The sequence below is a fragment of the Xyrauchen texanus genome, chromosome 12 (assembly GCF_025860055.1).
Source record: "Xyrauchen texanus isolate HMW12.3.18 chromosome 12, RBS_HiC_50CHRs, whole genome shotgun sequence".
In the NCBI taxonomy this organism is placed as follows: domain Eukaryota; kingdom Metazoa; phylum Chordata; class Actinopteri; order Cypriniformes; family Catostomidae; genus Xyrauchen; species Xyrauchen texanus.
The window spans coordinates 9,744,828-9,760,916 of record NC_068287.1 but is presented as its reverse complement, the minus strand read 5'-3'; the positions used below and the strand labels follow the sequence as shown (position 1 = coordinate 9,760,916).

At 37.6% G+C, this 16,089-nt stretch overlaps 1 gene segment (V, D, J or C); it reads right to left on the bottom strand.

Moving 5' to 3' along the window:
* Positions 1-8,023: 8,023 nt before the first annotated feature.
* On the bottom strand, positions 8,024-12,248 carry LOC127652992 (Ig kappa chain V-VI region J539-like). The segment is given in 5 exon segments: positions 8,024-8,067; positions 8,766-8,803; positions 9,635-9,968; positions 10,048-10,140; positions 12,151-12,248. Coding segments are annotated over 5 exon segments (552 nt in total).
* Positions 12,249-16,089: the final 3,841 nt, after the last annotated feature.

Below are 16,089 nucleotides of genomic sequence, written 5' to 3'. Positions count from 1 at the left end.
AATATCAGAAAGGTGATCAGCACATCCTTGAGTTGTGCTTGGGTCAGACAAACAAAAACCACAACCTGAGAAAGTAGTTACTATGTCTGATTTCAAAGAAATTGATGGCAAAATTTTGGAAGAAACCGTACAGCACCTTAAAAACGTCAACCTGCGCCCTTGATGCACTTCCCACATCTTTTTTCAAAAGTGTGTTCAACTGTTTAGAAGCAGATCTCCTAGAAGTGATAAACTCTTCACTTCTCTCTGGGAGTTTTCCAAACTCCCTGAAAACTGCAGTTGTCAAGCCCCTCTTGAAAAAGAGCAATCTGGATAAGACCATATTAAGCAACTATAGATCGATCTCAAATCTTCCTTTCATAGGCAAGATCATTGAAAAAGTTGTCTTCAATCAGCTGAACAAATTCTTGAACTCAAATGGATACTTTGACAATTTTCAATCTGGTTTCCGATCGCATCACAGCACAGAGACAGCGCTCATAAAGATAATAAACGATATTCGCTTAAATACTGATACAGGCAAATTATCAGTACTGGTTTTACTCGACCTCAGGGCTGCATTTGACACTGTTGATCACAACATACTTCTTGACAGGCTGGAAAACTGGGTGGGGCTTTCTGGGATGGTCCTAAAATGGTTCAGGTCATACTTAGAAGGGAGAGGTTATTATGTGAGTATAGGAGACCATAAGTCTGAGTGGACGTCCATGACATGCGGAGTCCCTCAAGGCTCAATTCTTGCCCAACTCCTGTTCAACCTGTATATGCTCCCAATGAGCCAAATAATGAAAAAGAACCAAATTGCTTACCACAGCTACGCAGACGACACACAGATCTACTTAGTCCTATCACCTAACGATTACAGCCCCATTGACTCCCTGTGCCAATGCATTGATGAATTAAACAGTTGGATGTGCCAAAACTTTCTTCAGTTAAACAAAGACAAAACTGAAGTCATTGTGTTTGGAAACAAAGATGACGTTCTCAAGGTGAATGCATACCTTGACGCTAGGGGTCAAACAACTAAAATTCAAGTCAGGAATCTTGGTGTGTCTCTAGAGTCAGACCTTAGTTTCAGTAGTCATGTCAAAGCAATAACTAAATCAGCATACTATCATCTGAAAAATATTGCAAGAATTAGATGCTTTGTTTCCAGTCAAGACCTAGAGAAACTTGTGCATGCTTTCATCACCAGCAGGGTGGATTATTGTAATGGACTCCTCACTGGCCTTCCCAAAAAGACCATAAGACAGTTGCAGCTCATACAGAACGCTGCTGCCAGGATTCTGAGCAGAACCAGAAAATATGAACATATCACACCAGTCCTCAGGTCTTTACACTGGCTCCCAGTTACATTTAGGATTGATTTTAAAGTATTATTACTGGTATATAAATCACTCAATGGGCTAGGACCTCAATATATTGCAGATATGCTCACTGAATATAAACCCAACAGATCACTCAGATCATTAGGATCACATCAGCTAGAAATACCAAGGGTTCACTCTAAGCAAGGAGAGTCTGCTTTTAGCTTTTATGCCAGCCGCAGCTGGAACCAGCTTCCAGAAGAGATCAGATGTGCTCCTACAGTAGTCACATTCAAATCCAGACTCAAAACACATCTGTTTAGCTGTGCATTTACTGAATGAGCACTGTGCCACTGTGTGTCCGACTGTTTGTACTGTATTTTATTTTATTCTAAACTGTTTCAATTATTCTTATTTTTTATTTTTTTATTCTTATTTTAATCTCTTCTATGTAAAGCACTTTGAATTACCATTGTGTATGAAATGTGCTATATAAATAAACTTGTCTTGCCTTGCCTTGCCTTGCCTTACCCACTGGCTCATCTTACCCCACTCTCCACCTAAATATAATAGCTTTCCAGATAGCCATGTACATCTCAGAGATATGTGTTTTAGATCTTATTAGATTTTATGGATCTATTTAATAAAATCCTTTATACGAGATCTAAGTCATGAACCAAATAAATCAGCTATGAGATGAATAACAACATAACAAAGTTTGATTCAAAGCAAAAAAAAAAGTATTTGAAAATCAGACAAATAGACAAAGGTACAAGGCTGTGTACTTACATCTGTAATGAGGAAGTGAACCACAATCCCATGAAGCATTGCCTAATTGCAATAAAAACAATGGGAAAATATAAAACTATTGATTTAAAGTTGATGATTGTGAATATTGAAACAATATATTTTGATTTTATAGATAAATATTCAGATATTTGCAAATACACAAATATTTTAGAGTCCAGGAAGACTGACTCGTTTGCATCATTGCAGCAGAGCTTGTTTGTTGCACTTTCTTCAGCACAATTCTCTGATTGGTGGATCTTTCTCTGCAGGATCATGGGTAGTGTAGTTCTTCACCAGAAATTCAGTTAGTAAATGCTATTTTTATGAAATAACCATGAAATTACACAGACTGTTGGCTTTAATAGAAGCATATACCATTGATTAACAACCTCAGAGCTCACAATAGGTCTGTCTTTAGTGGTTTAGAATTTATTATAAAAAATTGACACTCCTATGGAGAAAATTAATGGGATTTTTACTTCTGGAACCACACTGTTATGCTCTATAGAAGTGGGTATTTTTAATTCATCATTTATTTTGATTTAGTTCACTGATTTGTTCAGTAACGATCTGCAGATTATATCTTTATGCCAGCAGGTGGCAAAAAAATTGCATATTTTATGTTATGAGTGAGTCGGTCACTAAACTGATTCATTTAAAGCACTGTTCACAATCAAAATAATGAAAGTGAACAAGAACGATTCAAAGAAATGCACAAATGTAATTTTCTTTCTGAAAAATACATTATTCCATATTATTGACTTACTTTTTGAATTGCTAAATAAAATAAATATCTGCATAGCCATGTTGATATTCAGAACAACAGCACACTTGCTTATGCAAAATTGTATATATATTGCCAAATACTTTTGTGAAACATACTAGCATGTGGAATATTATGCAGTATGCAACACTTAATATTTCAAGCTTCATCGTTGTTCATTGTTAGTGGCGTCCAGTTATCATATACATCTATTTTACCTTTATATGCAAATTTGTGTAAAATAGTCAACTTTTGGCATACTGATCAAATAATGACACAAGAAAGAGATGCTAAATTGCAGCTTATATTACTTAACACTGGAAATTAAGTTGTGTAGTACTGACAGAATATAATAGAATTATACTGAATACATAATAAGAGCGCATACGTACAATTACTGTGCATGAAACAGACATAATTAATTGGACAAGCCTAGTAAAAGCCTTCATAAAACTATATATGATTTGCATGCTATGTCTTTTTCCTAGTTAATACAATTATCTTAAGAAAAAAACAAAAAGCCTTCTGCTCTCCAGATCGTAGAGGAGGAGCACACAGAAGCTGCTTATCCAGGTAATCTCCTGTTTCATCCCCCAGCTAATGAGCAGAAATTACTGAACATTCATGGATATACTGCACTAAATACATGAACAGCACATGAGAATGTTCTATTAAAAATAACTTAAAAATCTATTCAATTCTATGCCATTCTTAAAGTGGTAATGGCTTGTAGTATAAAGACACAAATATGTTTAAAAAGGAAGCAAATGTACATTAAATATTCATTTATTTAGCATATTATGCTACTCTCACCTGCAGCTGAAAAGAGACAGAACAGTTTACTTTCAGTACTTTGTGAGATCAAGGAAGATCAGTCCCACCGGGAGCTGTTTGTGTAACGGGTATAACTAATAAGAGAGAATATTATTGTTATTGTGGTTATTTCATTGTTAATATGTCATTGACTCCTGTAGTCTGTTATGATGCAGTACCAAAAGACTCCAGCAGGGGGTGGGGCGAGCATGGAGGGTTTAATAACGGGCACATAGTTTTTCTTCCTGCATTTTATAATACAGAGATCGAGGGAAACGCAACAAGTGTTTGTCTGTCGTGTCTGTTATTTAAATTATCTATGTTCCCCTTTTCCAGGGAGACTACATTTGCATTCTGAGGTGCTTTATTCACTAGGGAGGCAACACTAGGGAGGCAAGGCAAAACACAAACCAAGAGCCCAACCAATTACTCATCTGCCAAGATGGAGTCAGAGATTGAGAAATTGCAATTTGAGATTAAAGGATTGTTATTTCAACTCACCATTGAACAGCTGATGCAAGTAAGTGACATTTTGAAAATATCAGGAATTGACAGGGAAGAGATTGCTTATAGAAGCCGAAGTTCTTTTGTTTCATACATCAGTCAGCATGTTGGCCGTGACGAATTATCTGAACTCGAAGATGAGGGCATGGCAGAACTGCTGAGCTTATTGGACATTATCAAAGGCATGCCAGTCTTTCGTGCAGACACCAAAGAGAAGGAAGTTAAAGTAGATTATGTACAAGCCAAAATAATGAGAGAATTTAAGACTGGCAGTCCAACAGAAGGAAACTGAAATGCGTGAATTGACAATAAGGGAAATTAAAGGCAGGGGTGATGGTGAAATGTTACAAAGAACCCCACCAGCAACCCAGGTAAATAGCCCCACATGGCGGAAAGACTATAAAATCTCAGGCCAGATTGGTGAACCGGGACAAAGGGACCAACTCACATTCTCAAGTTTAGCGCGCCAGATAGAGAATGGCCTTAGCAGAGGGTATTCAGAGACAGAAATAGTAGATGCTGTTATCAGAGCCATTGTACCAGGCCTGCAACTGCGGAGCTACCTTGAAGGTAAAAGTGATCTATCTCTGCCTACACTTAAGAGGATTCTCCGTTCGCACTATCAGGAAAGGAGTGCAACAGAGCTTTACAAACAGCTTACCACTGAGGTGCAGAACAATAAGGAAACCCCACAGAACTTTTTAATTAGAGCGATGGATCTCAGACAAAAAATATTTTTTGCATCACAAGAGGCAGAGTCGAATCTCAAGTATGATCCTGTACTCGTACAGAGCATGTTTATGCACACTATACTTACAGGTCTGCAAAATGATAACATCAAAAGTGACCTCCAACCCTACCTCTTGCAACCTACCACTTCGGATGAGTTGCTACTAGAGAGACTCAATATAGCATGTGGGCATGAGAAAGAGAGACAAGACAAAAGACGGTAAACACCACAGCAGCCAGCAGGTATGCACACTGTACAGTCCAGTGATGCCAGTGGAGATAGGAAACAAACAGCTCAGCAGCACATTGTTACCCTGCCCCCAGACGTGTTGTCAGATTTAAAAGGACTTAAAGCAGATATGGTACTGTTAAAAGACCTCAAAACCGAGATGGCACAGATCCGAGAGACCATCCAAAAGAAGGATCATGCTACTGGATGGAACCCTCCTGTCAGCAGGGAAATGGATTGTGAGGAAGCCCAACACCAAATGAACTCTCAGCCTCAGGTCGCCCCTTGGAACATGGAGAGCACTGCTGCTCTTTGTCAAAATGGCAGGCTAGTACAAGACTACCGTGGTGGTGAGTGTCCCAGGCGAGTTGTGGTACCAGCCCAGTTTCAGCAGAGATTTGCACCACAAAGATACCCCATGCCCCGTCCTAGACCTAGGTGTTTTGGTTGCCAGCAACGAGGGGAAGAATACTGCCAGCATTGTTACCAGTGTTTAAGTGTAATTGCGTATGGATCACAGGCATTGTCAAAATCTGAGAAAAACTATTACCTCAGGTAAATTGGAATTTCTTGCTCTTAAATGGGCGATAACTGAGAGGTTCTGTGACTATCATTATCATGCACCTTTCTTTACAGTAGTTCTAGCCCACAGAGTCGTTGTTTAGCCAGGGAACTGGACATGCTGGAAGTGGATGAATATGGAGTCCTATGGAGAAAAACGGCACACAGAAAACAGCTGGTAATACCTGACAAACATAAAATCACAGAGTTGAGAGAGCTGCACGACCAAATGGGACATCAGGGTGCCGACAGGACAATATCTTTGATTAGAGATCGCTTCTTTTGGCCATATATGCAGTGTGAAACAGAACAGCATGTGATGAGTTGTGTGTGTTTAAAACAAAAGAAACCTAGCCATGAAACTAGAACACCTCTCGTAAGCATCACCTCAACACATCCATTCGAACTTGTGTCTGTGGACTTCCTCCAACTAGACAAATGTAAAAGTGGCTATGAATATATTTGAGTGATTGTGGATCACTTTACGCAGGCATACCCAACCACATCGAAGTCAGGCAAGGTAGTAGCGGACAAAATATTCAATGATTATGCTCTCAAGTTTGGCTTTCCGATGCGCATTCATCACGATCAAGGAGGTGAGTTTGAAAATCAACTCTTTTCACAACTCTGCAAGTACTGCAGTGTGGCTGGCTCGAGAACAACCCCTTACCACCCACAGGGGAACGGCCAGGTGGAGTGGTTTAATCAAACCTTGCTACAGATGCTTAAGACTCTCACAGACAAAGATAAGACCAATTGGAAGAACTCTCTGAATAAGCTTATATTTGCTTACAACTGTACACGCACCAAAGTGACAGGGTTTTCCCCATTCTACCTCTGTATGGCCGCTCTCCTAGATTACCTGTCGACATGTTGTTCAATCTTCTTGGTGATGCATATGGAGCCAGTCACCAGATTTATGTGGAACAATGGAGACGTGGAATGCAAGAAGCATACTGTGGCAGCGGGGGCGTGGTCAAGCGCCCGTCCGGGAGAGAAAAGCGGTGAGGGCGCTTACACCTGAGCTAAATTATGTCTAACACCTGTCTCTAATTTCAGTGAGCACAGGGAGAGCGGCATAAAAGGGCAGCCAGAGGGCCTCCATGGGGAGAGAGATGACAAGCTAACCCAGTGCGCTTGTTTTATATTGTGTGTGATTGTAAAACGATTGAAAAGACAACGGGCATTAAAGGCTTACCTTGCAGTGAAGACTTGTTTCCTGTCCTTCTTCCTGTGAGGGGTGTTACACATACATTATTGCAAGGGAAAATGCCACAAAGCTGCTCAGAGAAATAAGAGAAACTATGATGGCAAAGTAAGGAGCACAGTACTGAGTCCTGGAGACCGTGTGTTAGTTCGGAATCTGTCTCCACATGAAGGACCTGGTAAATTGAGAAACCACTGGGAGGATTTAATTCATGTTGTTGTCAAACAAGTGGGTAAAGATGTTCCTATCTATAAATTGAGACCTGAACGTGGAAAAGGGAGATCAAGAGTTATGCACAGAAACCTCTTATTACCATGTGATTACTTACCATGCGAAACTGAAGGGCTCCCGCCTGTAAAACTAAAAAGAAAAGATGCCAGACCAGCTAAAGTCAGGAGAGAGTTGGATGGAAGGGTAGAAGACGAGGATGAGGATGATGATGATGAGGATGACTATTATTTCATGGACATCCAGCTACCACAGGAAGTGGCTGAACGTGAAGAAACAATTCAATTTGAAAGGCATACAGTAGAAACAACAGATCTCGAAAGGAAAGATGGTTGTCTCAGTCAGGATACACCAGCCAGTAACTCACCCGGGGCAGGGGAGGATTTAGTCACAGCTGACACGGTTGAGGGAGTACCGGAGTTCTCGGAAAGAAGTGAAACAGAGTCTATGCCTAAGCGACCACAGCGGGAACGTAGACCACCAAAGATCTTTAGATACGATCAAATTGGGTCCCCCTCTTGTTATGGCCTTACTGCACTACCTTTCCATACCATGCCTCAAGTGTGGAAATATCCATTCCAACCCTACTATCATCAGCCTGTGTTCTCTTATGGAATGTAAGTTAAATATTCTCTTTATAGTTGAGTAGACCCTCTATGACTTGAAACCAAACTGAGTGTATCAAAAGAGTTCCAGTCTGTAACCAATATACATAATATGTTGAATTGTACTGATTAATTGATGTTGGGACAAGGAAACAAAGTTGAATCTATCAAAAGAGTTCCAGTCTGTAATCAATATACTGAGTATGCTTGAAAATAGTACTATTTACTGAGGTATTGATGTTGAGGACAACATCTAATTTTTTTTTGGGGGTAATGTAACAGGTATAACTAATAAGAGAGAATATTCACAACCGGAGGAGGAACAGCAGAATCTACACAATTACACAACAAGATTTACACTTTTATAAGAAATGAGGTTAACTTGACTGTGACACATTTGAAATATTAAACAATAATTCTGAATTACACGTTTCTCCATATAAACAATGAACATCAATCAGAACAGTATTATTTATTTGATTTAGTTTTAAATATGCTAAATATTATTATTTATATCTTACAAAAGACAGAAAATAATCTTTTGCCATTTTAATATAAATGCACAGCATCTCCATCTCTTTGACAACAAATATAACTTGCAATTTAACAGCCAGTTAGTGCTGTATAATGTAGAATATATAAATATACTTATTCACAGATTAATAAAACATCTTCAGAAATCAGAACCAGACCTTTTCTATCAAAAACATTCAACGGTACTTCTGCTTAATTGAAACCTCTAAATACAAATCAAATATTTTATAGAGCTGCATATAATATAAAAACAGTTATAAAACACATTTAATTGTAAGTTAAAGCTTTTTTAGTGTTTTTAATATCTTTTCAGGTTAGTTACTGGAGGATGGATAAAAATGACTAAATTGAAATTTACGTGTGGAGCATTTAACAGAAAATAAATGACAAGCTGGCTAAACTTTAAAAGGATTGTTTTTATATATTTACAAAGAAGTGTAGACATTTAATACAGTGAAAATATTACAAATGTAATAATAATACAAAGATTACTCACCAGTCACCATCAGTTTTGTTCCTTGTCCGAATACCACACTGATACATTTCATATGTTCAGCCGTACAAAAACCTCCTCAGTGTCTGAAGAGACACAAACAGAGAAACTCCAACTCAACTTCATCTGTGAATTAAAGTAAACTCATTATAATTGTGTGTTTGATAAACAAGTGAACACATTAAAAGCACGCTGGTATACATTTTAATAATCATTTCATTACATTGAGAAATATTTTTGTTTGAAGTTTTAAATACAGATATACATATGTTGTTCATTTTATTCTTCAGACAGTATTTCATCTATCTACAGTTTACTATATATATATATATTTACAGTATATACACACAGTATCTATTTTTTTATTTATTTTTACCCTGAGTAATAATGCTGTAAATGTCCAATAACTTTATTGTAACAAAGCGATGTGCTTATACAGAAATAATCTTTCAAATGTCTTTGGTTTGTGGAGGTTTGAGGGTGAAATAATGCCACGACTAGTAGAATTTGACTCAACTAATTGGCTCGATTATTTGATAATTAAAAATCAGTAGTTGTGCAAATAGCTCTATTGTTTTTATTTATTCATATGAAAATATCAATCAATGAATTTATGAGAATGAAATTGAACTCTGATTCCAGAATAATCTATTAAACACTGTTGGAGAAGTGTCGTGTAGACATCAGAAGAGCTGTGAGAATGATACAATCTACACAAACTGAAGAGTTGCACTTGACATTTCTTGATTTGTTTAGATATTTTTTATAATGGCCCCATTTTTTTAACGTTATTACCGTGTGATACTTTTTCCCTGTTGTATTTTAGCAGTGAATGTGAGCAGTGAGGAGGTTTTTGTCATGGTGTGATTCACTGTGATACCTCCTCTTTAACAGAAGCATCCCAAGTGTGACAGTAATAAACTGCTGAATCTCCGATCTCAACATTATTAATGATCAAACTATAATCTGATTTAGATGAATGTGTTGATGTGAATTTAGGAGCAGAGAAACCAGATCCATAATTAACTGAGCTCCAGCCATGACGAAATCTTAACACATATTGAGGAATTCCTCCTGGAGTCTGTTTATACCAGCGAGCAGATGAACCAGTAACTGTTCCCAGATTACAGCTGAGAGTGACTTTCTGTCCTTTATTCACTGTGAGAACTGGAGGATCCTGAGTCACTACAGTCACACCACTGACACCTGCAGAATAAAAACAACCTTTATATGAGACAGTTTAAAGATGCCATTAAAAGTGAGATGAGATATTGTGAACACTTACAGGTGAGAAGAGTGCAGAAAGTGCAGAATATTTTCATCATCTTGTGATTTGGTGTGTGTTGAGTGTAAAGATGAGCAGTGCTGTAGAATAATGCTGAGATGAACAGAGAGAGAAACTTTAAGACAGTAAAGAGCTCTGGGAGGGAGGAGCCACTAAAACACAAAACACTAAAGACCAGCCTACATCACAACAATATACTGCACACCAGTGTTATTATAGTAAACGACAACTGATAAAAATCTAATTCTTTTACTAAAATACAATGAAATTATTGGAAAAAACTGAAGCTAAACTTAAATAACCCCAAAAACTGACTAAAATAAAATAAAAAATATCTTGAATTAATTTTACTTTTTGACATAATATGGTGAATTTGGGCAAAGTGGGACAATTGTGGAAATATTTATTTTCTTGACTCTTTGAATTATGATCCAGATGACACAACCTAACATTATACCTCTGAAGAAAGCTTTGGATGTCTTTTACCTTTGTCAAAAGCAAAAATGAAGAAATATTCAATACTGGGAAGTAAAACCTTTGAACATCCAAAAAGCTCATAAAGTCATCCATAAGACTCCAGTGGTTTAATCCATGTCTTCTGAAGTGATCTACTCAGTTTTGGGTGATAACAGACCAAAATGTGACTCCTTTTTCACTGTACATCTTGCAATTGCAGTCTAGAGGAACGATCATGATTTCAAGCTCGATTACACTTCCTAGTGCAGTTCTCAGAGTGCCAGATGGTGCTGGGAAATATAATCAAGCTTGAAATCATGATTGCCAAGGAGACTGCTGATGTCAAGATTTACAGTAAAAATGGACGTAAATATTGATCTGTTTCTGACTCACACCTATCATATCACTTCTAAAGACATGGATTTAACCACTAGAATCTTAGGGATTACTTTTATGCTGCCTTTATGTGTTTTTTGGAGCTTCAGTGATTTGGCCCCTATTGACTTGCATTGTATGAACCTACAGAGCTGAAATTCTCTTCTAAAAATCTTCATTTGTGTTCAACAGAAGAAAAAGAAAATCTGGGATGGCATGAGGGTGAGTAAATGATTAGAGATCTTAAATTTTTTGGGTGAACTGTTCCTTTAATTGTTTACTCTACAAAGTTTAGTTTAGTAATGTTTTATAATCATTTAATGAAATACACATGGATCCAATGTGGATCAAGCTTGAATGTCTTTTGTCACTTTTCCCACATTTGCAACTTTTACAATCCACATTAAACATGAAAATGCCACTGGATAGAGTTAACACACAACTTCCCAGAGAAATATAATGATGTTTGACTTTTTAAATTTCACCACTAAATGTTCAGCTTTGCTAGCCATAAAAAATATTAAAACAAAAATTAAAATGAACTAAACTGAAAATAAAAAATACTGAAAAAATGAAAACTAAATAAAAATAATGGCAAAATGAATAGAAAATAGAAATAAAAACTAAATTATGAATCCAAAACTATAATAACACTGCTGCACACATCTCAACTGCACTTTCACATGTCAAACTGCATATTTATTTGGCATTTGAGTATAATGCATGAAGCAAATAACATTAATTTGGTCCGTTCTATTAAATATAATTTTATCCTGTTGAAAAAGATTAATAAAAAGGTTTAAAATGTCAATATGGTGATCACTGATTAATACAAATATATAATAACAGCAACATATGTTTACTGTTTCACTGTACTTCACTATTTCAAATAAAATTATAATTTCAGTCTCAAAATATATGAAATCCTTTTTGTTTTCTGCAACTATGTGTGAGGTATGGGACTATCTCTAGTGGGCAGCAGGGGTTGTGATTACATGTTGAGCTGCTGGTTGTGTGTTGGGGAGGCATGTTCACAGAGGTTCAGCTCTCTCTTGTGCACTTATATATATAATAACTTTTATTTTATTCACATTATATAATGGAACTGAAATGATTCAAACAGACATTCATCAAGATGTTTACATTTTGTCTGGATGTAAAGTGCATTTATTTGGACTGGCTGAATTTAAACCGTCCATCAAAACATGAATTTTAAGAATCCTGGCTATTATATGAATGAAACAATAATTATAAACATTGTGCATATCTTACATTGAATATGAATGAAAGAACTTGAGATGAAGAGGTTTTTCATGTTGTGTAAAAGCAGAAGTGAATGTGAGCAGTGAGGAGGTTTTTGTCATGATGTGAATCACTGTGATACCTCCTCTTTAACAGAATCATCCCATGTGTTACAATAATACACTGCCGAATCTCCAATCTCAACATTATTGATTATCAGCTGATAGTCAATATTTGATTTGGATTTAGATGTGAAGCGGTTGGAGGGAAAACTGTCACCGTACAGGTTAGGGGAGTCGTGTGAATGATAGAATCTCAACACAAACTGAGGAGTTGCATTTGGAAGCTGTTTATACCAGTAGACATATCTGCCTTCATCTTTTGCAATATTACAGTCCATGATGACAGAGTTTCCCTTTTGTTCTGTCAGTACTGAAGGTTTTTGTGTGAGTACTTTAACAGAACTGACACCTGCAAATTGATAAGAAATGTGAAAAATCTTCATTTCATCCCCGTGACTCTGAGAGAAGAACATGTGAAGAGTGAAATGTGTAACTTACATGACAGAACAGTGAGGAGAGTGTAGAATATGATCAGCATCTTGTCTGTATGATGAGCAGTTTGAGTTTAGTGGAGAGATGAAGAGAATAAGAGACGATCACATGAGACTCATAAAGACAACATGAGGAAGAGAAACTCTGAAAGAGGAGGGGTCATCACAATTCAGCCAATCATTTCATCCTTCTAATAAAATTATAATATTTGTTAATATCAAATGTTAACATTCTTTCTGCTAAAAATAGATACAAAATGTTCAAAAATATAAAATGAATAATTTTAAAGCATCACATTAATAATTTCAAACTATGAGCTGCTGAATATTAAATAAAAATCATTCAATCAATCAAAATTAGCACCAGGATTTCGAGACACATACAAATGTACACCTTCAACCTATTCGAGTGTACTTGTTCCTTTAAGTATTTATGAATATGTTTTCTAGAAACGCTCTTCACTATATCTGTCAGATAAAGAGATGAAGGCTTTGTTAAGACTAATGGATGTCTGGAGCATCATATATTCATACAGTTCTTCAGGTGTGTGCTTTATGATATCTTGACATTTCTATTATTTATTGTATGTTAATGAAGAAGTTATAACTATCTATAAGACTGTTTGAGTTTTTCCATTCTGAGTGAGAACAGAGAAAAATCATTTACATACAGTTAAATAAAGAATGGAGATTTGTGGCAGGTGTATCCTGAGCGAGAAGAAATGAACAGAAATATTTCACTGTTAATTCAATGTTGTTTTTACAATATCTGAAGATGACTTCTGTGACAATGTGGTTTCTGCCACAAAATACATATTTTCTAGTTAAAAATGAATCGTGAGATTTCATTAAAATAACGATTCGATGAATGTGAAAAATTCTCACTTTATTGTTCTGTCAGATTGAGAAAAATAAAACCATTCAAAATGCCAAAGATTTTTAATTCAAATAATAAGACACAAAATGAAACATAATCATATCATGTGAATGTAACAATCAATTATAACAGCTCATTTCAAAAACACAATTCTGAAAATGTATTGAAGACAGAAAAACTATATTTGAACTTAGTTGATAGTATTTCAAGAACACTCAGACTTTGAAAAAGTTTTCTTGGAGAATTTTGATCCCACTGACACGTCACATGAGAAATGCACATTATTGATCCAGTCTGAGGATTTGATGCTCAGATAACTGCTCATTTTGAAGGTTTGATCTGGTTAAAAAGAAATAAAAAAATAGTCTTATATTTTAGTAAAGATAATGATGACAAATACAATTTAATTTATGCAGTTTGGATACAATAAATGTCGTGAATTAATAATTTACTATAATGAATGTCTTTGAAATTTATTTTCAGGCTATTTGCATTTCTCAGAAAATGTAAACGCCCCTATGCCAAAAGATCATCTCGGTTACGTATGTAACGGCAGTGGCTCAGTGGTTGAGGCTCAGAGTTACTGACCAGAAGGTTGGGGGTTCAAGCCCCAGCACCACCAAGATGCCACTGTTGGGCCCTTGAGCAAGGCCCTTAACCCTATCTGCTCCAGGTGTGCTGTATCATGGCTGACCCTGCACTCTGACCCCAGCTTAGCTGGGATATGTGAAAACTAATAAATTTCACTGTATATATGCAAAAAACTGTGTGTATAATGTGTGACCAAAATAAAGGATTCTATTCGATTCTATTCTAACCTCGGTTCCCTGAGACGAAGGGAACGAGACATTGCGTTACTAACGCATATGGGGAGTGCCTTCACACACGACCTATTTGAACCCTCTCTACAATAATGCCAATATTCTAATATTGGCTATGGTGTTTGAGCCCCAACTGTTTTTGGTGCGAAACTGACCGCTCGTTTCGGCGTGAACTGACCACTGTAAAACAGATGCACACACCATATCCTCAGAATTTCTGACTGAGAACAAGGAGCGCATTGCTCGTACCTCAAGAACTCTGAGTCTTGTGGTGCGGCTAGCATTCGCAATGTCTCGTTCCCTTCGTCTCAGGGAACCAAGGTTACATACGTAACTGAGACGTTCCCTTACGACTTCAGTCCACTTGACATTGCGTTACTAACGCATATGGGGAACAGAATCCCATCACGCCGCACTACATGACATGACTTCCTAAAGAGGAAACATTGCGGCGCAGTCTTATGGGACGACGACCGACATGAGTATGCCGCAGTGAGTGATCCTCATGATGGCCAGGAGGAGCGCACTCATAATGAATATATGAGCTATAGCCATATAGTATGAATTACTCCTTATGAACCCAGCCGGGAAGGGAGTTTATTTATAATGAAGTGCTTGTGACTTATGGAATTATAACAGCTTGAATGCAGGCGGTTGTGTAAATGATGCAGAGCCCGTACTTAAAAAGGGGGCATAAGTATATATATATGGCCAATGAATAGCAAGTGCTCTAAACAGAGAGGACTTGTGAAGAAAGAGACGTTACGTCTAGGTTGTAAAACCTTGCGAACGTGTTTTGTGAGGACCATCCTGCTGCAAAACATATGTCTTGTAAGGACACACCATTCGTCCATGCCCATGAAGAGGCCATGCCTCTAGTTGAGTGTGCTTTAACACCAATTGGGCAAGTCTGACCCTGCGATTCATAAGCCAGGGTAATTGCATTGACAATCCAGTGAGAAAGTCTTTGCTTGGAGATGGACATTCCTTTTGTGCATCCTCCATAGCATATAAAGAGCCGATCAGACAGTCTGAACTGGCAAGTACGCTCAACGTATGTATGTAGCGCCATAACAAATGCAATGATTGTTCCTCATCCGAATTAAATGGGGGAGGGAAGAATGCCTGGAGGTGAACCACTTGCGCTTTGAAGGGTGTGGTCAGAACCTTGGGTACATAGCCTTTCCTGGGTTTGACAGTGGCTCTTGAAAGGCCGGGGCCAAACTCCAGACAAGAACTGTCGACTGATAGTGCATGTAGGTCACCGACCCCTTTTACTGAGGCTAGAGCCAGCAGTAGTGTGGTTTTAACAGAAAGCATGCGCAAATCAACAGAGTCCAAAGGCTCGAAAGGGGGCCCTGCGAGAGCTTTTAGGACTAAAGTTAGGTCCCAAGTCGGGATTGTAGCTGGCCGAGGCGGGTTTAATCGTCTTGCTCCTTTTAGGAACTTTATGATTAAATCATGCTTGCCTATAGAGGCGCCGGCTTCATGTGCGTGATACACAGCTATAGTTGCCACATACACTTTTGAGCGTTGACGGGGTGAGTCCAGCGTCTAATTGCTCTTGAAGAAATATTAGAATTTCATGTATGGGGCAGTTTACTGGGTCCTTACTACGTGAGAGACACCAGTCAGTGAAAACCTTCCATTTTAGTGCATAGAGGCGTCTAGTGGACGGTGCTCTGGCTTGTAAAATGGTGTTCATGACTGAACGCATC